Below are 24092 nucleotides of genomic sequence, written 5' to 3'. Positions count from 1 at the left end.
AATCATCCTTAGTGCACATCTGATAGAAACTGAGTGATTGCATATTGCCAAGACATGGTTTTCCATCTTAAAGTCTTCCTCTTTTTGTTTTGAAGACATCAAAAGGAGTTGAGCAAATACAGTTCATTTGGCTTCAGAGCACTGCAGAGCAATTTGTCACTTTGAAGCTTGGTTACCTGTATTATGTACAAGGGCAGTAGTTTTGCAGAATAGCAATCTAAAAAGTTAAAGTATCTTGGTCTAGTGTCAAAAAGCTATTTTTCTTATGACTAATGCACAATATAAAAATTGCACTGCACTTCATACAGTTTAATTTACTATCTATAACTGTTTTCCTGCCAAATATAACAGCTATTGAGCTTGCAGTGTACAGGGTATCAGCCCTTTTAAGTTTGTGCAATTCCCGAAGTATGAAAACAAATTTTCTCCAGCCTTAAGACAAAATCTAAGCCTTAAGCCACAGTCTTAATAAACGCAGCTTGAATGTAGCTTCTCTTCACAAGGATTTAAACAATGATTGCCTCAAACAACACCTCAAAAGTGTTATTTTTTGCTATGAATGAATGAATGAATGAATGAATGAATGAATGAAAACTTAATTTTGTCTGAGGAAGTCAGTGCATCACAAAAATAAGCTTAATCTCCAAGTGGAATATAACTATTATAAGGTTCTGTTTTTGTAATATTGGTACTCTTTTCTAGTATTGTCTTTCTCAATGTTCGCCTCCTGCTAGGCGTAGAACACCATGAATGAGCCAGATCCTTACGTCTGCTTGGAGATTACTGAAAGCTGAAGATGCGTACGTCTACACTGTTCACCAAGGCAGGCAAACAACAAACCTACAACAGTTATCATCATTAGTATTTTCCCTGATCCCTATGACACCATAGTAATATTTTTCCATACCCAAGAATTTCACGAACCATATTCGTTCGTTAAACTGTTTTCCATGAATGAAACGTTTTATGTGCACTAAATATCACTTATCATATTTTGTTACGGCTGTTGTTCACCAAGGCAAAACTAATAAATTTCGTTGATACATTTTCACGTAAACCATTTTGGAATTTCAGTATCAAATCTGCCTCCAGAGATTTAGCAGCAGTGTATTCAGACCTTCTAGCGCTGGCTTACAGTTTAGCCTTCTCCAGTGTGATTAGGTTGTTGCTACCAAAGATGTTTTGAGGGTCTGTGTACTGCTTGACGGCCTTCATCATTCCGATGCCTACATCAGACACGGTCTGACTCAGCCACTTCTTCCTCAACTTGCCAACTGTAGGAAAGGAAGAAAACTTTCTTGAGAAACGACAAGACACTCAATGCAAACTAAAAGCCACCAAAATTTACCTCTTCTGGAAATGAGCCAGAGGAGTTTGGGCAAATAAAAAACACATATATTTCAAAACTCAAAAATGAAAAACTTTAATTCAGAATGACCTTGGGGTTTTCTGAGCTAAAGAGCTAAGAATATTGTCTCCTCTTCCAGACTCAAAAGTTTAACGTTGTCAAAGTTTCTCTCGAACTTAATGGCGAACATCAAAATTTAGTGTATGAAACACTATTATAACAGTTTAATTCCTGAATTAGTATACCACATCCATGCACCTATAAGGTAGTTTATGATTTGTCTGCATGCTCAGTGTGAGGAATTCATTGTGGGTAAAATGTCAAAGTTGAATATACATTTGACATATTACCCACAATGCATCACACTGTGCATAAGCACTTCAAACCGTGAACTAGCTTATTACATGCTATGGTAGAGTAAACTGGCATCAAGTACTATATCTCTAAGTGTTTTGACACACAAGTCTGTTTTCTTGAGAAACACAAGTCTGTTTTCTTACAGAAACGACGAAGGTCTATAACATACCTCCATGATGGTGAGACAAGCTACCTCCACAGGCCATGATCTCATCCCTTGCTGCATTCTGGACATTAGAAAAAAATGTATCCATGTATTAAAAAAATTAAACAAGCATGCTTTCCATACAGTGTATTTTTCCAATAGATAAATATTATCAGCATGATGTTACAGAATAGACCGATCCTGACTGTCCATCAAAGTTAGTAGTTCAACCAATGGTAGCATGACAATTATGTTTTTGCATTGCTATGTTTTGATGGAGGTGGGTGGGGCTATGGGATCAATCTATTGTCTCTGACAATTTCACGAAAAATGGATTGGCATATTGTACTTATAGACATACATATACTAGACATACAGCAAAAAAACATCCTATTCTTTAAAAAAAAAATTGTTTTCATTCATTTTGCAAAATAACAAATAAACACAATAATAACACAATAAGGCAACACGTATACCATGGATCCAAAGCAAAACTATGAAAAAACAAACAAATGAAAGAAAAGAATCAAGAATCAAAATAATACCAGCCAACTAACACAACACTAACACAGGAGAGAACTCAATGATAACACTGTTTTTCACAGCAATCAAATAAAAATTTATTATTTGAAGACTGACGTGAGATCTTTATCTTACCTCTATCTCCTCGTAGATGTGCACTGGGTTGCTCAGGCCTCGGTAGTTGAAGGCAAAGTAGAAGTAAACACAAGCACCGCTGTCATATGTCTGTGTGACTCTAGAAAAGAAATATCGGACATAAATACCCATAAAATCATACCCTATTACTTACAAGTTTCGAAACAAGGTGTATTTTCTATGAAGTATAAAAAAACACAAAAAACTGAAGGCTCATCACTGACCTGCAAGTGTTCATGGGAGGAAACGGCACACCTTTCTCGTGGCATTCCCTGTTCAGGCGCTCCTTTACATTCCTGCATAGATCTAGCACCCTGTCAACACACGTCTCAGACTGTAAGTGTAACCACTACAGTAACTGTAAGTTTATTTATTTCACTGGGACTAAAGAACTGCTAAACCAGGGCGAACATTTTAAGGTATAAAGCATACAATCAGAAGCACACTGATGCTGCACTTTCACATCAAATTGATAGGGGAAAAAGCCTTACTATGGACAATTTTACTGTTTTACCAATTGAAAGATACTACTGAAAAATCAACACTACAACGAAGTTAGAGAAGAAACACATACCTGTCCCAGGGTACAGATGTTTCAAAGGACTCGGACACTATGTAGTGTTCCAAGCCCAAATCCTGCAAGCCACATGGAAACAAGAGTTCCGGGATCATATATCTATTACATATCTATCTATATTCTATAACAGTTCTATTACATTGTACATCGTCAGCTAGTCAGCCACTATAGGGCATGTAGCAGAAGTGGACTCTGAACCCCTGAAAATCTTTGCTAGCGAAGCCAAGCCAATGATACATTGTACATCAACTATGTACAGAAAGACATGTTCTTTATTACTCTACTTCATTTTCACACCCATTAAATTACAATATTTCAATATTGTCTATGCTGTCATAAATTGTACAGTCAGGTATACAAACTGAATTTTTTGATGTTGTTTCTGCATTGCCTCACATCAGTTGACTATATACAAAATAATGTATATTGTGCAACTATTTCATCTGAAGTCTTTTGTTAGTAAAATGAAAATAAAGTATATTAGAATACCCTAAGGTATGCGATGACAAAGGTGAGCATGTATCCCCTCTGTCCATTCTCCTCTCCAGCTGGCAGACCTCTGTAACAGAAACAACACGCAAACAGAATTAGACCTCTGTAGTACAAAAACAATATACAAACTGCATGAGAACATAATAGTACAAAAATGATATTAAAACGGGATGACAAGTCTAGCACAGAAACAATACACAAACAGGACAACGGTCCTTTGTATTTGAATTGCTTAGCTCACCGAAACTGGCTGGCGATTTCATACACTCTTTTCTCCTGGGCCAGCACATCCTGTCAAGACAGAACATATTGTACAATGTCATGGATGAAGGACAAAAAAACAAACATTTTACAGAGACATTTGTCACCCTTCCTTCAACCATCATGGTGGTCATTCAGGATTTTTCTCAAAATCACATTCAAGACTACATATTTCTGGAAGACAAAACAAGTGAAAAGCGCATGAAATACTTTAAATTTTCATTTTTTTCAGCAACTGTAATTCAACAATTCAGTGTTTTAATTACTGGGAATCAGGGCATCAATATAACAAGTACACTTTTGCTGTGAAAAGTTAAAGGGAACATAAAATTACAATTATCATGATGTATTATAATCCTGGTCAGCTCTTTTATCAACTCACCTCTCGAGCACCCTCAAACAGTAGTGTTGCCACGCAGAGTTGGTTGGGGTCAAAACCTTTCCACTGGAAATATAAAGACAGGAGCCTCATAAACAACCTTTCTACACTTGCAGACTCCACAGTAAAGGTATTGAATGATCATAGCTTTATCATTTATCAATGCATAGCATTTATATTGCAGCATTTTGAAAAGCATGTATTCTTGGGATTTGTAGTAAGATAGAACCAGTTTGCAGTTGAAACAATTCTGCAGTACATTAGTAATACATGGGAAACACATATTTGCAGTGCGGAAATAAAACTATCACAAATATTTCAAGATTTACAGTGTGTAAACATTACATATCAAGCAAATGTATGCAGACTCGGAGACAGCGAAATGTGCTTCACCTTGGTAATGTACATTTTCTTCAAACCATCCACGAATGAAGTGAATATGCTTCCAGTCTGGGGCTTCAAAGCTTGACCTAGAAAAAACAACAACACACTTTTCAGAAGAACATTAACCACACAATTGAATCTTTCTCAGATCACAAAATACTTAGTAAAATCACAACTTGTACTACATTTCTGCTGCTACCGTAATGATTAAGAACATTAAAAAACACTTTCTTACATATACAACTGTACCAAGTTTATCCTCAAAATGTCTGGTCAGATAGTTATGTACAGACTTACCAAACTGGAACTGCATGTTGTCCATGAGCCGAATGGAAGATGGAGCACATCTCTTCGTCCAAAAAGATAAAAAGAGTTACATCAATGTCCCTTTTTAACCCCCTTAAGAAAGAATTTGACTGAATTAACAGAGGCAATTTATTAAGAGAGTAGGCATCAGACTCAAGTATTCCTCCCACCCCAATTTGCATCTTGTCACCTCTTGCTTAATTTCAGAGAACAAAGGAAGTTAATTGGCCTTAAGGTTGCGTGCTGACATCAGTAGTGAAGACAAGTAGTACTAAACTCTTACCTGTCGGGCGATCTCCCTCAGACAGGCGACTCCGTCTTCAAAGTTGCGGAAGATGACGGACCCGTACTTCTTCATCTCAGGGAGAGGTCTGATCTTCATGGTCACCTCCGTCACTACTCCAAGAGTTCCTAATATGAAACAGAGTCAATGGATTAAAGGCATACTCAAGTCTAAAAGAGAGTGTTCTGCTTCTGTTAATAATATTTTTTACATCCAAAAACGTAATTGTGTTGGCAAACAACTCTACTCGGTGGATACAGCCTTCAACAAAGAAGCCATATCATTCTTATTTGGCCCGCTCTGAAAGGATTTCAGAGCCACAAAAGCTAAACCGATGTCAGTGGCATTATTGGGTTTCAGAGCCACAAAAGCTAAACCGATGTCAGTGGCATTATTGGGTTTCAGAGCCACAAAAGCTAAACCGATGTCAGTGGCATTATTGGGTTTCAGAGCCACAAAAGCTAAACCGATGTCAGTGGCATTATTGACAACCTATATAGTCGCGGCAGCCATTTTTGGTCCGTCAAGCCCTGTTTTTGATGGAGGTGGTCGAAATAGGACAGGGGCGTGGCTTTGGGATCGGTCTATTGTGAAGTAGCTTATACCGTCTGGCTATGACAGAAAGGTGCAGAAAAATCGGCGTACCTTCGGACCCCATGATGAAGTGGTGAATGTCTGGTCCTGTCGACATCCGCGGCACCTGGCAGTTCTTCTCCATCACTCCGCGGGGGGTCACCATCCGCACATGTACCACCTGGCAGTACGAAACATACCAATCTGAGTAATACTTAATATGTAAATCTGTATCAGCCATACAGTGATTTACACCATTCACCTGGACGGGAGAACTGGTGCATCCCCGTCTTGTATCAGCCAACAAAAGGGTATGTCACGCCAAAAATAATTACTCAAGCAACTGGATAAAATTTTGAAACAGTCAGACGTTTCAGACAGTATCCACTGTCTTTCGTCAGTGACTAACGATAGGACTGAGAACACCAGGTTTTATACCAAAACTCTGAATAGGTATGTAAATGAGGTTAAGACAATTTAGGATGTCTTGAAGTAGTCTTTAAAAGAATATTAATTCAAGACAAAGTTTTGTGCCAATAGTTTATGAAAAAAAGGGTATGTCACCCCCTAAGGGGCTTTCACAGCTTGTGTACTACAGCTGAAGGCAGTTACCCCTTATACAAAACAAACTCTCCTACCAGGTCTTCAATGTTGCCGTAGATGTTCTTCTTCATTCCCGATGACCTTGTTGCGACCCAGCCTCCCAGTGAGCTGAACTCTATAGAGTCAGGCTCATGGCCGGTGGTGAAGCCCTTCAAGTTCAACTGTAAAAGGATAAGTTATTATGTCTCAATCAAAGTGATAATAAAGTCCAGCTCAGGTCACTGTAAAGGGGTAAAATGTACTACATACATGTATCTTGAAGGGGGAGGGCACTGCATTAAATTCTCCTTTTCTCTAAGGTGTAGGGAAACTATTTTGATTTTACCATAATTTGTTGAAATCTTTTTTTTCTGTGTTACTAAGATATTCTTCTATCAGTGACTTTTAAAAGGTAGCAATCAAAAAAACGTACCTCCCAATTTTCGATGTCAACTGTACATCTTGATCACGGAGTGACCTAGTCTCGCGAGAACACGAGACTAGGACTTTATTTACTGGTAATTCTGCACATTTTCCTAAATTTAGTGTAATGCGTAGGTGGTCCTCCAGTGACTGAATTTAGCATAAAGCATTGTTGGAATCCTCCCAAGCAGGCCCTCTTGAGGAAGGGTTTTTTTCCTCACCTCTCTCTCCAGGTCTTGACCAATAATTCCCCCCTCAGCACACATGGTCAGGTTTTTCTCATCCAACCACAAGATGTTGTTCTAAAGAGAAAAATCAACAATAATTTTTGACATATAAATCCAGAAGCTAAACAAAATCTTGACTATACATGCAATAACATACTAAGCATTATACAATGGTTTAAAGCGGTGTTGATTGATATCTCTATAATTAACAAAAGTTCTCTTAAAACATTCACTAATCAGTGAAGACACAGCGATGCTTCTACAATGGTTTGAAGCGATGTTGATATCTCTATAATTAACAAAGTTCTCTCCAAAATCTTTAACAATCAGTGAAGACGCAGTGATAATACGTGTACTAATAATGTGGTACATTCCAGACAGAAAACTCACCATCTGTGACATGTCCAAAGAGACAATCATCCGAGTCTCCTCTTCAGGACACTGCAGGGCACCGGACACTGTTGTACCACCTACATGTGGAGATGGTAAAGAGCTGATTGTACACTGTTGTACCACCTATGAGATGGAAAAGAGCTGATTGTACCACAATAAACTGCTAAATTTCCTGCCAGACTTCCTGACTTTCTTCACTGAATATAAAATGATAACACAAACATCTGGTGCTTTATCCACAGTTAACTGTTTTTTTTTACAACTATGGGGCCACATCCTTCGTTCTGCAATACCGTGCACCATTAGACAGTTGCAAGGAGTAGAAGAGTTTATTTTAGCTCCAGTCAAGGCAGGAGAAGTGGTGATTCATTAACAAGTTGATAAAGATAGGTTATGTTACAAGAACTTTGAAATACATAGCACGCATTTGTGTATGAACAACACAGAATATGACATAGAAAAACAGTTGGTGAACACAATGTTTTACCCTTACCTCCATAGGGGATAATACACACATCGTGCTTGGTGGCCAGTCTTACAATTTTCACCACATCATCATGGCTACCTGTAGAAACATGGAAATACTAAGACTCAAAACTTTGATGAACTTTATTGAAATCGCAACAACACAATACATTGAGGGGCTGAATAGGCTTTACAGGAAATAAAAAGAATAAATCTGCACATGTAGCTCTGCTGATAGCCAAAAAATCTGGAGCACAAATTTAGGAAAAAACGTATGCATTGAGTCTTATTTTCTAGGATGGTCAAACTTAATCCTGAACTGGAACCAAAAGAAACATTTTGCTCATAACCAGTTGACTATGAAAAAGGTAGAATATCAATCCGTGCTACTATGCAACAAAGTCAACAGACAATGGAACAAATGCAGTAAAGCAACATTTTAGAATTTTTTTCATGACACATACTTGGCCAGACGACGACATCTGGCACCCTCTTGAACCTCCCCTCTCTAAGGATGAAAATCTCGTGTAAGGTGTGGCCTGGAGGGAAGGAAGGAAGGACAAGATCTTGAAGTTAACTGAGGGAATCATATTACAAACTGTCAAAACATCAATGAGACATAAAAACTGGTGTTTTACACCTAGCACTGTACTATGTGAAACAAACAAAATCAGTATGTAATAAAGAATTGTTTCTAATGCAGACTTACAGCTCCGCAAAATTTTCTTGCCCTTTTACCACAAAACTTTAGTCCCTGCAAAACTAAATCAATTTACAGTAACATTTCACAAACCGTGTGCGTGGAATTCGCGATCTTGGGGGTCTTGCGAATAGCTGATGTCAAGTTCGGAGACATCTTTTAGAAAGTCTTCATTGGTCACTGGCTCTGGGACGTCTTCTGGCTTTCTTTCAGGCTGAGAAACAAATATAAAGTTGGAAAAAATCCATTCATCACTTCTTGATTAATGTTTAAAAGTCTGCAACTGAAACACCCCTGCAGTTCCAAAGAAAGCTGCTAGAGTGCCAAAACCTATATGTCACTTCTTCCCAAGCAAAAGAGCTTTAATAAATGAATAAATAAACAGATAAACAAATAGATAAAGCAAGCACAAGGGGGACGTCTTTCAGATAGGATATTGAAAATGGAGGTCCTGTGTTTGGGGAGAGTCACACATAACTCAAGCATGTAAAAGAATCTAACACAATTATCGAAGCGAGTAAGGGTCGACCCTTCCCGGTGTGAGTGGATCAAATAAATCTGTCCGGATATGCATAACAAACCTGGGGTGTTATGCCATGTGGCAGTTTACCAGTTATGCAATACAAACAAACAAAAAATCATAGCAGAAAGAAGAAACAAGATTGAGACCCATTACCTTAGTTAAATGAGACTCACTTGCATTGCCATTAGGTTGATTACCTTTTTCTCATTCTTTATTTATATTAAGTTATTTGATTGCTGAAAAAAAATGTTATCATTGATTTCTCTCCTGTGTTGGTGTTGTGTTAGTTGGCTGGTATTATTTTGATTCTTGATTCTTGCCTTTTATTTGTTTGTTGTATCATACTTTTGCTTTGGATCCGTGGTATACGTGTTGCCTTATTGTATTATTACTGTGTTTATTTGTTATTTTGCAAAATGAATAAAAAAAAATAAAAAAAGCACAAACAAAAAACAAACCTACCTGTGCCGGTGAGATGTGCTGTATGTCTCCACCTGTGTTCTTCTCCATCCAAGTAACAAGAGAAGGAAGGACCATTCCACTGAGGCGGTACCTGCAATAACAGTTCCCACATACTGTTATCTTAAAATATTTGAAGTACTTTATTTTCTGGTGACTTCTCCCACGGATAGCAAGCAATTTTTTTCGAGCCAGCGGTCACTACAGAGGATGGTTCTCAGGCTACCATCACATGATACCAGTGTTCTCACCAGGATTTTTTCACAGCGGGGGGTCAGGCACAGAAGGCCAACTTTGCATGGCACACGTCACTCGCAGAGTGCCAAAGACATGATAACGATTGGGAGTCTGGCATTTTCTGCACAAAATTTTGAAATTCATAACCAAATAAGACACTATTTCCTGTATTTTGAGGAATGAAGTTAAGTTTTTCCTCTGTCACATCCTCATTCTAAAGCCAAATATGAACTTTTTATAAGATTTATGAAGGTTCTCCCAGAAAGAAACACCCCTGTGCTCATTGAACACAGCATCTGGGTCCAGGTCACCGTATCGGGGGCCCCTATGCTGAAAAGGCCTCGCGAGAACATTGGACACTGCAACGAAGCATTTCTGATTTCAACACTACTTTATCGCAAAATCAAGTCCCTGCTAAAACAAATTAAACTATAGTAGCTACATTGTATTTACCTTTCTCCAACAAACTCGGCCAGTCCCTTCTTATTGACAATGAACTTCGAGTCTTTGTAGCCCCAGCCATTCCACTTCAGGACCTCCTGTCTATTCAATACAATAGAAAAATTATTATTTACAAGTCAGGTAACATTTGCAAGCAAATACCTTCGCAGTGTTCAGCCTAACAACAAGCGCTGTCATGCCACTTGCTACATAATGCAATTGAACATGTATGTTCGTGTCCCTGGCACAAATGTGCACCAACTGTCAAAGAATATGCGCACAGCTCCGGATCCTATTTTGGGTGTACAAAAGTGCAAGGAAATCGAGCCCCACATGATGTGCATAAAATGCAGGTGCTATTGTGTTGAGCCCTGATAGAGGCATTGTTGATTTTCTAAAGACTCCATTGCACTCTATATTCCCAGAGTAAAAACCATAGTTACCACAAGCATAATTAAGCCCAGATTGCAGAGTTAAAACCCTTGGCATGGCAGCGTTGTAACAGTGGGGATCAACCTTCACTAACTGACCAGTCCGAACCTTTTAGCCTAGTGGTTAACGGGTGGATTTCCCAAGCCGTGCGGATCGGGATTGGCGCGGGTTCTAATCCCGGGAGCGGCGTACTTGCCCCTTTGGGTTCTTACAGTGGTTCCCACGCGTTTTTACAGTGGTTCCCACGCCGGCCCTGTAAGTAACGATTAGATCACACAGGGATATCGCACTCGGAGACTCGGGACGAGTCTTGGAAGAAAAGGGGGATGAGTAGTGTAACAGTGGGCATCAACCTCCACTAACTGACCAGTCTAACTGGTCCGGACCTTTTAGCCTAGTGGTTAGCGAGTTCATTTCCCAAGCCGTGCGGATCAGGATTGGCACGGGTTCTAATCCCGGGAGCAGCGTACTCGCCCCTTTGGGTTTTTACAGCGTAACTAAGTTACATGTGCGCCCCCCTCCCTCCACCACGCCCATACACCTGTCACGACTTAAAGCTCCGAGTCTTACCTGTGTTTAGAAATCACGCTCTTGATTTCTCCGCACTGCTTCATCTCTAGCTGGGCCTTGCCTTCGTTTCGTGCAGAGTTGGGAGTCATGTCAGAGCCAACGTGTCCCGAAATCGTTTCAAAACGACGGGAGTTTTTGTCTTGCTTGTCCCGATGGTCCGCCATGTTGTTGACCACTTGATGAACTCTGACCTACATTCTAACTCTTGCTCTGATTGGTCACCCTTGTGGTATGATACACAAAGTGAGATCTGATTGGATAAACCGTATGGCGCGAAATTGAAATAACAACATGAGTTTATGTAAGATGCGCTATTCATGTCATGTTATGTCACAAAAAACATCGTCCAACGCTCGCATGTTTAGAAAGAAAAGAAAAATCCTATCATTGGGACTCAAACCTCCAACGTTTTCCTTGCATGTTGAAAGCGTCATCAAGTTCACTATAAATGTGGACTCACTGTTAGACCGTTGATTCTATTTCATATGTTTAATCAAGGAGGTTTTATATATAAAACCTCCTTGGTTTAATATTATTGTACTTCAACCCACATCACTGTAACGTCAGGAGACATTTGCAGTTATTCTAATAAAAATGCAAAAATAAGACATATTGACATTCCTGAGCAATATGGCCTGACTTGTAATATTAAAAATAAAACATTGCCCATCGTCCGCTGGATATACATCCGGATGTAAATGGCCTCCTTGATTGCTTTCACAAAATACTGTAGATTCAGAAATGTTTGCGGGGATTTAATTGAGCGGTAGGGAAAAAATGTAGTGTTCGTCGTGGTTTTGAGTTCGAGTCTGAAACAATTGTTCTACAGTCACACAATGGAACAGCTATTCGCAGTGATTTTAAGTTCACGGTAAAGAGTTCACAGCAAAAACTGTGAAAATGAAACCACCGCAAACATTTCTGCATTTACAGCATCCTACTCTCCTATACACGTGCATATGCAAAACTTACCAAACAACTGTTCATACACAACTCATCTACGTATACCTGCTGCCATCATATTTGATGACAATAGGTTTTATTCTGCATTGTTTGTGGTATCAAAAATGACAATGGAAAAAGAAAAGAGTAGCTTACTTGTTAAGTCTATCTATAAACTCATAAACCCATGCACAGTTACTATTGTCTGCTGTACAGATAAGCAGGCTCATGGCTTACTGTTAACCTCAATCACCGTGGGACCGAAGCATTCACAATAGAAATAGATAGCGTCACCTGCAAATAGTTTGCAGAGTAATGTTACTCTTAAGGATATATTCATATTGCCTACCGCATCTTAATAATAGATCAATAATTGATTGATTTAAAATGCATTAAGACTTTAGCTATGACAAGTACAAGATTAATTAAAAGAAGTCCACATCATAGCCTGGTACATATATTAGCTTGATACAGTCTTTAGATGTACATGTACATACTACGTAGGGAGTCGTTTATTCTAAACCATTTCCACCATTTCTACATTCAGGTCCTTTTCACCTAGAAATGTATTCATATCAATGATATATGTACCTCTATTGTTATAAAATATAAAAGGACATATATATTAAATAGTAAGAATTGACACTTTACTTGGTCCAATCCACAGCTTAAATTGTTTCATTACATCAGTCACAAATTAGTGTTACGACTGCACTACAGAATTGTTTTAACTATAAATTTAAAACACCTCTTTCTCCCATTCTACAACATAATCATAGTCCTGACAAACGTAAGTCAATCTATAGTATTTCCAAAATATCCTCAGTAGCCATTCTCTAAGTTGACGATGTACTTGAGTTCTTCCCCCTTCGTGTATCGCTGGTAGTTATCATAGAACATTTCAGCCACCTGTTTGGAACAACAAACACATTATGTGAGTAAGAAAACTTTGTAGAAAAACTGTTGTGTACTACAGGGACCTTAAGGTTCTGTAAATGCTCTACGCTGAATTGACAAAGGCAGTAGCTAAGCAATACGTTAAACCGGAGCATACTGCTGCCTTCACTATACACTAGACCCAGGGCCAATTACACTTAACATAGAAATTACCTACAGTAATTCTTGTTTCTTTCATTGTAACTTTATGTTCACTGTTTTCACGGTCACCTTATCATCACCGTGAAAAAACCTCTTGTTATAATTCATGATTCCTTCACACATTCATTCTGTAAATCACTTGCCGCCACCGTGAAGTTAAAGTTCAGTGAAAATGTCCATGTAGAATTAAAAAGGCTGAGTACGGTCCATGTAAAAGGGCATGCAGGCCCTGAAATATTTCTTAGAGAAAGACTTCATATCAACAAGGACTGGGGGTCTCAAAATATTAAAAAAAGGATTGTACGTGTATTCTTTTTCTTATTTATTAACTTATTGTGTATTTCAAGTCAATAAGACAGAAATTAAGACTACTTTTGACCTACCTGGGAAGGAATAGAGACAGCAGCTACATGTGGTGTAATTGTCACCTGAGGCAAATGATAAAAAACAGCCATCATTCAATACTTGCAAATTGGAAACAAAGTGGACAACACATATGAAAAATCAATGTGTCCAGTGTGTACAGAGATATTGAATTGTCCTTTTCAAGGCTAGCAATATGAACATTAATTTTCATCTTTAAAAATGCTGCTGAAATCAAAGAATGCGAGTTGAACATTGAACATTGTGCTCAATGGTTGCCAAATATACAGCTGCCGTTACACACCAGGAAAATAGCAATTTTTATCATTCAATGAGTATGAGAATAAGGCTGGTGCCCTGCCCGATGTGATAAGGGTGACAAAAAGTCACGCTCAATTCTCTGCCGATTTTGAAATATGGCGTCCTTCTAGCAATCAGGATATTTGGCCCATGGTCATTAAAAGTGTGATGTCAGCTTAAAGCAAATCCGTTGAAAAACTGAATTCCTATTTATTCACCTGAGGCATTTTCCACAGCGGGCTGATAGCAGGAAGCGGTTCTGTTTCAAACACATCTAAGATGGCATGTGAGATCCATCCTGACCTGGGAGGGAATTAAGAAACTTTGATCAATCATAATCATTACTGATGCATCTGTTGAAAGTTTATTTTGCTCTCTTAATCCATGAATCCTCCCCCTCCACTTTGACCTTGTTGAAAAGCGGCCTGTGCGGCCGAACAAGCATTCGAAAGAAAATAAAGGCTTTAATTGATTGATTCAATTTGATTGATTGAAAGTTTGAGTTTGAATAAAAGTCTTTATGGTTATATTGGGTGGGTAAGGCCACACCAATTTATTTTCTTGGTTAACGGAATAAAAAAAAAATTAAATGCTAGATTGGAAAAACAACATGAAAACAGAATCTCAGAGGAATATTTTTACTTTGGTGCACACAATTTCAGGGAGTGAACAGGGTCAGGTGCAAGTTTTCACCCCAGCCTTCTGTTTTCATGATTTTTGTGTGCTAAAATTAAAAATAGAAATCTGTTAACCAAGAAATTAAATTGGTGTGGCGTAAGGGCTGAATTGCGAGCTTACAATTGGTAGGGTTAAATCATGAATTTGCCATTTAGCAGTAATTCAGGTGAACTCAATACAACATTGCCCCTGGTGCGGCCATAGGACTGTACAACCATCAAGTTAAACTGATCACACAGGGGAGGACCCCTACACTTTTTGACAAGTGTGCTGGGTTCTTTAAGGTGCAAAAGCATTGACAATAGGTATCGAAATAGATGAAACCTTACTGTATGGCATTAACGATGGTCTCTTCACTGATAACATCTCCCCTTCCAACATTGATGAACACTGACTTCTGCAGGATGAGATAGGAAAAAAACATGAAATTATCAAACAAGCTAGTTTAGTTTCAAGTGAGTATGTGCAGTGTAACGTATTATGGATAACATGTCAAAGTTAAAGATTCTTGGCTATTTTCTATGTTTTGTCAGAGGCTCTCAACTTTGAAATTAGTACCTACATTTATTATGCATTGCACTGCACAATTGCGCCTTTCAAACTGTGCACTAGCTAGCTTTAAGTTATAAGATGGTTTATTTCACTCTTTGGACTTCTGCAGGATGAAATAGAAAAACCGAAATCATCTAATAAGCTAGTTCATGGTTTCAAGTGAGTATGTGCAACATAATGCATTGTGGATAACATGTCAAATAAAGTTGAAGGCCCTTAATTGGCTATCTTCTATATTTTGTCAGGGGCCTTCAACTTGGAAGTAGTAACCAAAATTCATGACCCTGCACATGTGCACTTCAAACTGTGAACTAGCTGATCAGATCATTCTAGTTTGGTAAGGACTTCAAGCGAATGATAATGTCAGCAAAGGCACAGAATCTTATAAAGACAAACAAAATGACCTTTTCTTTACAGCTTTCAAGTATGTGTCCATTCAGGAGTCCCCTTGTTTCAGCAGTGCTGGGCAGAACGTTACAGATGTAGTCACATTTCTGCATTATTTCTGGCAACTCAGAAAACTTTCTGGACAAAGAAAGAACACAGACAATATCCTTTAGTGTTCAAAAGAAAGACACCTTGTGCAACAATCTTTTATCAATAAAACAATACGTCATGATTGGAAAATTAAATGTACAAATTAATGAAAAGATAAGTTTTGAAAGAACTATGAATATTGATAATGGCCATCTCAAATGCAAACTTTAAGATAATTTTAAAAATGCTGCACATACTAGTTTGTGTAACACAAACTCTTACTGTCCAGGTCTCTATGGGGGCATGCATTAAAACCATGGAAGGAGTCTGCAACGGAGGCTAGTAAGCCAGGAGTGTGTGTCTTTACCTGTAGTGGTCCACATAAGGAGATCGCTTGTCCTGACTGAGCTCCCTCCTCACCATGCCCCACACTGTCATACCAAAGGTCTTACAACATCTCGCAACTGAAACACAAAGGTGGCAAGGTTGTCTTGTGGACAGCATTGTTGACTTACTAGTAGAATAGGTTCTGGGTTTGAATCCATATGTTGCATCTGGTGAGTTCCTAGCTTTGGTTAGGGACTTCCTCTTGGTTTATAGGGCACAAAGTTAAAGGCCCTGTGTTTGAGGAGAGCCACACCTCAAGCATTTAGTTCATTTATTCATTTATTTAGTTAAAGATCCCACCCCAGTTACTGATATCAAGATTAGAGGTTCATTCCGGTGTGAGTGGATCAAATTTTTGTTAAAAAAAAAACTAGTGTGATACACCTGGAGGAAGCAGTCTTGGTTATGCAAAACAAACAAAATATACTTTTTGTGCCTAACATATTATAGGACTTAGAATACTAAAAAAAATTTCATCTTGACCAGGCTCCAAAGATTTTTTTGGGTTCCTGCAATATGTGATCCATAGTAATATGTAATCTTACCCTATATTCCATACATCTGTTTTACTGTCACTTTTTCCCTGTTATGTGAGGATTGCATGAACTTACATCATAAAGATGAAAAAGAATAAGAAACAACTATTAACATGATAGCAAAAATCATGAAAGCATTAAAAAAAACAGGGTTGTATTCCAAATCTAGTCTCCTTCCCAACATAACAAATGAAGACCTACTCTCCTTCCCGATGTCTCCTACCCCCAGGATACCCACGGACAGCATTTCTAAAGGACGGTACTCATGAATGCCTCCAGACCTGTCCCTGTATAGGGTGCACATTGACATGACTTTTACTAAGTTTTAGCAATGTAAGTCTCTTTGTAGTATACATGTATGTACTGAAACAGCAATCAAATTATAATGGAATACGAACAGGAAATTTGGGGCTTATTTAATTTCTTTAGAAGAATACTGTTGAAGAAAATCTTTGTCTTCCTTGGTTGATAGTCAAGCTTCATTGTAATGATGGATTCTCCTGTCAGTTTATTTAATATCAGTGATATCTTCAATCATAAGTCATCATTAAACCTGATCCACATGTGGATTCATGCATACATTAAAAGTTGTTATACAGTCAGTACAGTGTGGACCATGTGGAAATGAAAACAAACTACCAGACTGAGTGTAAATCATCTTAGCCAGATCATCAAGCTCATTCTTGACAGTAGGTTTTTCTACAGTATTCATCAATTTCCAAGCAGATGTAAGGATCTGGCTCAGTCTCAGTGTGTTTGCAACATTTTAGTTAAGTGTTATATCTAAAATCTATTAGTATCAGAAATAAAAATAAGATGAACAGATCTTTCTAGCAGTTCCCCTCTTCAACTCTTTGCCTTCTCCTACATTGGTGGTAATATTTTTCAATACTATTAAATCTAATCGCTGTAACTTACCATAATCCCTTTGTTTTGTTTTCCCATTGTTTCTGAGCCCTCCTCTCTGTATTTACAATGTGGGAGATCACATACTCTGCCATCGCAGGTCCAAACACGCCACCAAACCTTGTCAAAGTGTAGTTGGGAATAGGCTGTAAGGAAACAACAACAGAATGATTTGAATGTAAGGAGTCATAATTGATTATTAAGGTAATATAAATGGCTTAGTAATAATGTAACCTAACAAAAAAATTAAAACACTCCTACAAAAATGTGTACAAAGTGTCATTACCTTTGTTTTGTCCAGATGCTTAATAGAATCCACACCTATAAACAAACCAGATGAGGTCAGATAATTGTTACTAATTTCTCTATATATGCAGTGTTAATGTATCATACATTATACAATGGGAGGGACCACTGGATAGCAAAGTTCTTTATAAACAACCAAGTGTTTTTACCTAAGACAATCATTTCGTTGACTGCCTGTCACCTAGCTACTTTGCGTCACTATAAAGTCGGCTTTAAGGTCAGGGCTTGAAATTCATCTTTGGAAATAGGTGCACTGGTGCACCCAACTCAAAAAATTGGGTGCACAGAAAAAATTTTGGGTGCACCAGATAAAATAAAGTTGTACAAAGTTTAACGCTGCTGCCTTTCTTAAGAACTTCAATCTGTAATTCTATAGTTAACTTTAAAATTTCAAACAAATAATACATTAAATAAAGTACAGCAAAAACTTATCATGCTGTTTTTTATACTTACATTTCAAGAATATTCTGTATATATATAGTATACTAGTGTACAATAGTACCTTAACCCTATAGGCTACAAAAATATCTAGGTGCACCAGTGCACCCACAGTCAAAAATTAGGTGCACAGCTCCAATTTTGGGTGCACTGGGTGCACATGCACCCACTATTTCGAGCCCTGAAGGTACTACATGTACATGTAGTAAAACACCTGGTTGTCAATGTGTATCAAGAACTTTGTTATCAAGTGACTTAGTTGTACCAACCTGATGAAACTTTTCACACACGGGAGAAAACATCATCATACAAAGATCTGACATAGTGAAGATCAATTTGCTTGAATTTATCGTAAAGCGTAATCGGTGCATTTCCACGTGAAGTATAATGGGTGCCTGAGTCTAGTGTATTTTTAGCGAAGTCAGCCTATAAAATCTAACGCAATATGTAGCCAAGTTGCTTTTCTGATTCTAGCGTATAGCATTGACAGTACCCCCATGACGTAGGTCCCTGTATAGATAAGAATAAGATATGTCATACCCGCCCATGTTGATTGCATCCACTTGAGACGAGGTAGCTGGTACATCAGAGGAGGCATGAGGTTTGGGTCCATCAGGAGTACCTCCGCCTCCTGCAGAGCAGCTACATGCTCCGGGGCAGGGTCAGAGGGAACCAGGGAGTCTTCAATGGGAGAAAGAAAAAAAGGCAAAGGTAAGAAGATGATTCTGCTTTGTAGTTGGGGAACAGTATACTAGGATACATTGAAATGCACAAGGCTCAGTGGCGCCCATGGCGCAGAAGTACCTTACCCACATAGAACCTTTTTCGTTCAACACTTACTTAGTCAAAATCTTAGAGATTTGGAACCAGATTTCTTTGCAAGAGGAGTGAAGCGTGCATGCGGAGCCAACCGTCCGACTTTGAACAGAGACGGGGGGCGACACAGGTTATCTAGCATTCACGACCCATTGCTGCAGACTCTCACATGATTTTCCCCTCCTGAATGTAGCAGTAGACGGGTACATAAATGAATTTCCGTCTGTCAGCCAAACATTTGGGTAAGTCCAAATTTCTCTTAGTGTTAATGTTAGACATTTAAAGTTTAGTCTTTTTTCATAAACATTTACAACAAGGCCGACTGGCCATGTTCCAGAGGAATAATTGTGCAGGCTTGACATTCATCAAACCTGTAATAAATGCTTTTTTTGGTGCACTTTTCTGTGGACAAGAAAAACCTTTGAGGAGGCCCAGCTGGAAGTGCCCCGCCCACAATCTTACCAAGATCTGACCGCGACCGTGACCTCATTTGGCCCTAGAACAAGGTTATATATGATAAAAGTTGTGACACTTTCTCTCCAAATTTCATTCAACACATTAAGGCAATACGTTTCCTTGTTACCCCAACGTCAGATACCCAACGTACACGATACACCTCTTCTTCATGCAGACCACTAAAAGTAAATGAGTTATTCTGCTGACCGAAGTTTGACCCCACAACTTTCACGGTCATCCCAGGACACAGTTTGAGCAGACATTCCTGCAGTGGCTCCGCCATGTACGTGTACAGGTGGACTACTGGTAGCCGGGACGCCATATTTGGACAAAATCAGGACGTTTGAAACGTTGAAAAGTCCTTTTCTTTGGAGAAACCCCGTCTGTCAGTGACATGCAACACTGATCTACTCTACTGTACTTGATCTGATCGGGAAGTCTTTATTAGGTCGAAGGTCAGTGGATTTTCTGATTAATTTTCAAGGGGTGTATAACTTTACGATATCTACACTAGTTGGCTTTATTTAAACAGAATATCAACAACAAAAACATATGAATAATCTGTAGATATATGATATTATGCTATTTAGACAACTACTTACAAAATTCTACCAACTTTATCTTTTAATGAAAAATATTAGCCCCCTTTCTCCATATGAAATGTTCCAAAGTAGAGCGGCTATTTCAAAATGGCGGAAGCAGACGAACAAGTTGACAGGGGCGGCTGTGGGGACTGTGGAAAGACTCAAAAACCGAAGAGAAGGTTGCCAGAATGGATGAAAGACATCGTTTTAGAAAAGGTTAAGAATTCTACCGTGCCTACGTATCCAAAAATTCTCTACTCTACTCTACTCTACTCTACTCTACTCTACTCTACTCTACTCTACTCTACTCTACTCTACTCTACTCTACTCTACTCTACACTACTCTACTCTACTCTACTCTACTCTACTCTACACGTACTCTATTCTTTTGAGTGTATGGTTTTGAAACCGTAATGATTGTTGAAATTATTGTTGGCCATCACAAGGTCATAACAATGACCTAAACACTATCTTTATTCGAAAATTATGTCTTTTTTGATTTTTTACCCAGGATCATACCAAAACAAAGAGAAAACGGGGAGGGCCACAGAAAGGTCAACCACCACTTGTTCCGAACCTCCCAGTCCTGAAGTTCACTGGTAGTGTGGTGTACTGTTACCAGACAGGCGACTGTTCGTTCATGTGTGAAGACATCATGTAAGACAGTATATTCTCTTTGCCTTCTCTATTTTACTTGCAAACCTTGAACTTTTTTCAGTGGTCTTATTTTTGTTGTTATAAGTGACCTCTCCACCACAGATTCATGACACCATACCATTATGAATATACGTTTCCAATGTATTACTGTACAACGTTAACAGAACTGTTTTGGCACCACAAAAGCCTCCCATTTCTGTTGTCGCGGCAAAGATAACTGAATCTACTGTATTAATGTCAAGTGATTGATAATCCAAAATCCTTATATGTTCAATCCTTATACATGTACCTCTTCCACATACATGAAAATGAATGATAATTCTTCATCTCCTTATAGTATAGTCACTAGTCACTTGAATCATTATTATTATTTACAGGAGTAACTCAACAGATGAGCGCAGCTGTGTTCTGGGGTTTGATATAGAGTGGCCAGTGACATATACAGCAGGGAAAGAAGAGAAGACAGCGCTGCTCCAACTTTGTCCCTCTCACAACAAGTGTTATCTCTTCCACCTGTCTTGTATGGCTGGTACGCACATCAATGTATATGTTAAGTTATTTGCTTGTTTGTTTGGAATATGGGTTGATGGAAAGGGTGGTCCAGCCTGTATGGTGGAAAACATGGTACAGTCCAGTCGGGTGAACTGACTTAACTTTTTACTGGAATCTTTCTACAAGTATGCATATAAACAAGACCTCCATAGCTAATGGTTATATACACTGGACATGTATTTCATGCCCAAACTTTCCATAGTTTTTTTTCACTATGTGCAGCAAAGGATATTATGTTTTCATTGGTCCTTGTCACATTTAGGCTTTCCTGGTGGACTGAAGAAACTTCTTGAGACTGAATCAATCAAAAAAGTTGGAGTTGGCATCCAGGGGTGAGAAAGTATTTCTTATTGTTAGATCACAAATCAAGTTCTGCTAAGATGTTAATTTTCCCAGACCTCCTTCCCGTGTATAAGAAGAGTCTCAAAATTCTCCAATGACGGGAAAGACACTTTGCACCTATTTCAGGTGAAAATGACTGCCAAGCTATGGTTAAGGATGACCTCTGCCATAGGGTGGAGGTCCCGTGTTTGAGGAGAGACACACCAAAAGCGTTTGAAGATCCCATCGCACTTTTCTAAAAGAGTAGGGTGTGAGTGGATCAAACCTTACAGTCTGGTCTTATAATGTATGCTTGTACCTACAGCACAAAACTAGACAAGTGTGTTATGCCCAAAGGTAAGTTTACCAACTTGATGAAGTGATTGACAGAAGGTCTTGTCTTGTCCACTACAGGGATGTATGGAAACTGCTGCGAGACTTTGACATACAGATGAAGGGGTCTGTGGACCTCTCCAACCTGGCCAATCAGAACACTGGGAGTGCAGAAATCTGGAGCCTGGACAACCTCTGCAAACATGTGGTAACTTTGTACATCAATGATCGTCTTTGCTGGTAAAGTGGTATATTTTGTTCAGATTCTACATTGCTTTTGTCAATCACCAATCTCTTGAAATTCTTCATAATCACAGTTGTACTGTAAGGTTTTAACTCTATTTTGAATGCTGTTCAGGCCACTTATTGATTTCCTTGGTTATCATTCTATTAGGTGAAAATATAGCAAGCGAAAGGTAAACATGGTACACAGGCATTGTTTTCATCATACTTTTGCAGTTAAGCACATCTTATTTGATATGAGAACCAACAAATTAAATTGGTGTGGCCTTAGCAGTATTCTATACAGTAACTTCATACACTTCCAAAATAATTCACTGTCTGGTCGGTGATAAAATCTCTTCTTATTTTGCACACAATAAAGTGAACGACATCATAAAAATTCATATCTTCCCACATAATGTTAAAGTTTACAACTGGCATTTTTTGAAGGTTTCTCATTGATGGTGTCATTAAAGAATGCTGTAGCTATATATTATTATTAACCATAGATATTTTTTGAATATTCAAGTCACCTTTGAAAAAGGTGTCTTGCAAACCAGTCTGACCTAGCCTATTTATAGATCCAGGCTCTGCGAAGGCATGCATGCGCAGAGTCTGGAACTATAAGCAGTATGACACTAAGGCTAAGTCTGACCATCATGATGTTGTTCTTGCTAAGTTGAAGCAACGACTGGACAAGGACCCCGGAGTCAGGAAGAGTGACTGGAGACAGTACCCCCTCACCGCTACACAACAACAGTACGCAGCAGCTGATGCTTATGTAGGTTAGCCTGAATACCATCCTTCGTAGTAACCGCGGGCTCAATCGCTTGCTAACCACGAATTAGCAAGCAAATATATTCAGCCAGTGGTTACTACGGAGAATGGTACTCAGGCTATATGTAGGTGCCACATTTTTCCAAATTATTCATGGAAGTATTGTTCTTGGTGTCTATCTGTTTGTCTGCTTGCTTGTCCGTGCTGACGGAATATATATTTTCCATATGCTAGTCATGTTCATCACTGCAGAGTGACAGGATGTGAAGTTCAGAGTTGCCAGAGCGACCAAAAGTGAAGTTTGTGTTCTCACAGTAACTGTTAAATACATTTTCCATAATGTTACCCTGTGTCTTTGTGTAAATTTGCTGTGCATCTGGTTATGATTAGGAAGTTCCAAACAACATCTATTTTTAGAACCAACCCACTTTGTTCTTTTTATTTCCAGGCTGGTCTTCTTCTGTATAACAAGTTGACACAGACAACAGGTGACAAAGACACAAAGAATGATGCATCTACATAAAGACAATCAAAACTTGAAAAAAAGCATTATATAGCATCTTTCTGGCAAAAGGAAAGTCAGCGAGGGAGTGATACTGAAACGGACTGGAGTAGGAGGTGGCTGTATATCATGTAAGAAAAGGATACATTATGGGTATCATATCAAAAAGTGTATGCTGATCTGATATGTTTTGGCTGATATTTTAATGACAAGACAGCATTGATTGTTTTGTTTGTTTGCTTGTTTGTTAAAGTTGACATGCTACAAATGTACATATAGTAATCTCCCTTTGATACAAGTGTTGATGATAACAATCTAATATGTGTTTCATTAGCATTATACAGTTAACAGCAAAACCCCTTGTAAATGTAATGTCCTTGGTGGCTTCTCAGGAATGAAATTGAACTTTTATTCATTTATTTGTTTATCTGAAATGGAATTTTCATTTATCTATTGGTTTGGCTGAAACATGCATACATGAGACAGCCAAGGTTGCCCAACTAACATGTTGCAATTGTCAAGAGCTAACCTTGTGAGAAGATACTGTAATTACACAATCATTAAGTAGGTAAGATTGCTTTAAAATTCACATCATGATTGTACATCTATACACAAGTCATCAGGTTACAAAGAAATGGAACTAACATGTACTGTGGAGTTTCTTCGCTGTTTGAT

General features: G+C 38.5%; 3 protein-coding genes across 3 annotated transcripts; 1 reads left to right on the top strand and 2 right to left on the bottom strand.

Annotated features, from left to right (window-relative positions):
• Nucleotides 1-406: 406 nt before the first annotated feature.
• On the bottom strand, nt 407-11408 carry LOC136445962 (alkyldihydroxyacetonephosphate synthase, peroxisomal-like). The gene is made up of 21 exons (XM_066444217.1): nt 11215-11408; nt 10225-10314; nt 9538-9628; nt 8646-8766; nt 8317-8391; nt 7881-7952; nt 7385-7464; nt 6989-7069; nt 6401-6526; nt 5835-5943; nt 5190-5317; nt 4898-4949; nt 4610-4686; nt 4220-4282; nt 3818-3867; nt 3574-3643; nt 3082-3143; nt 2732-2821; nt 2508-2607; nt 1875-1932; nt 407-1274 (listed from the first exon to the last, which is right to left on the bottom strand). Exons 1-21 carry the CDS (start codon nt 11376-11378, stop codon nt 1132-1134), a joined length of 1902 nt encoding a protein of 633 aa, XP_066300314.1. The 5' UTR covers nt 11379-11408; the 3' UTR covers nt 407-1131.
• Nucleotides 11409-12211: 803 nt separating this feature from the next.
• LOC136446243 (glyoxylate/hydroxypyruvate reductase A-like) lies at nt 12212-19852 on the bottom strand. Its single transcript, XM_066444583.1, has 11 exons — nt 19677-19852; nt 18738-18878; nt 17740-17774; nt 17466-17599; nt 16749-16834; nt 15992-16088; nt 15552-15672; nt 14925-14992; nt 14136-14220; nt 13638-13682; nt 12212-13065 (listed from the first exon to the last, which is right to left on the bottom strand). Exons 1-11 carry the CDS (start codon nt 19789-19791, stop codon nt 12979-12981), a joined length of 1014 nt encoding a protein of 337 aa, XP_066300680.1. The 5' UTR covers nt 19792-19852; the 3' UTR covers nt 12212-12978.
• Nucleotides 19853-20138: 286 nt separating this feature from the next.
• On the top strand, nt 20139-24059 carry LOC136445618 (bifunctional 3'-5' exonuclease/ATP-dependent helicase WRN-like). Its single transcript, XM_066443735.1, has 7 exons — nt 20139-20269; nt 20565-20710; nt 21088-21239; nt 21525-21594; nt 21998-22124; nt 22818-22919; nt 23364-24059. The coding sequence occupies exons 1-7, from the start codon at nt 20159-20161 to the stop codon at nt 23436-23438; spliced, it is 783 nt and encodes a 260-aa protein (XP_066299832.1). The 5' UTR covers nt 20139-20158; the 3' UTR covers nt 23439-24059.
• Nucleotides 24060-24092: the final 33 nt, after the last annotated feature.

Source organism: Branchiostoma lanceolatum, chromosome 12, assembly GCF_035083965.1.
Source record: "Branchiostoma lanceolatum isolate klBraLanc5 chromosome 12, klBraLanc5.hap2, whole genome shotgun sequence".
Classification (NCBI taxonomy): Eukaryota; Metazoa; Chordata; class Leptocardii; order Amphioxiformes; family Branchiostomatidae; genus Branchiostoma; species Branchiostoma lanceolatum.
The sequence above is the reverse complement of the archived record's forward strand: the minus strand, read 5'-3'. Positions and strand labels throughout refer to the sequence as shown.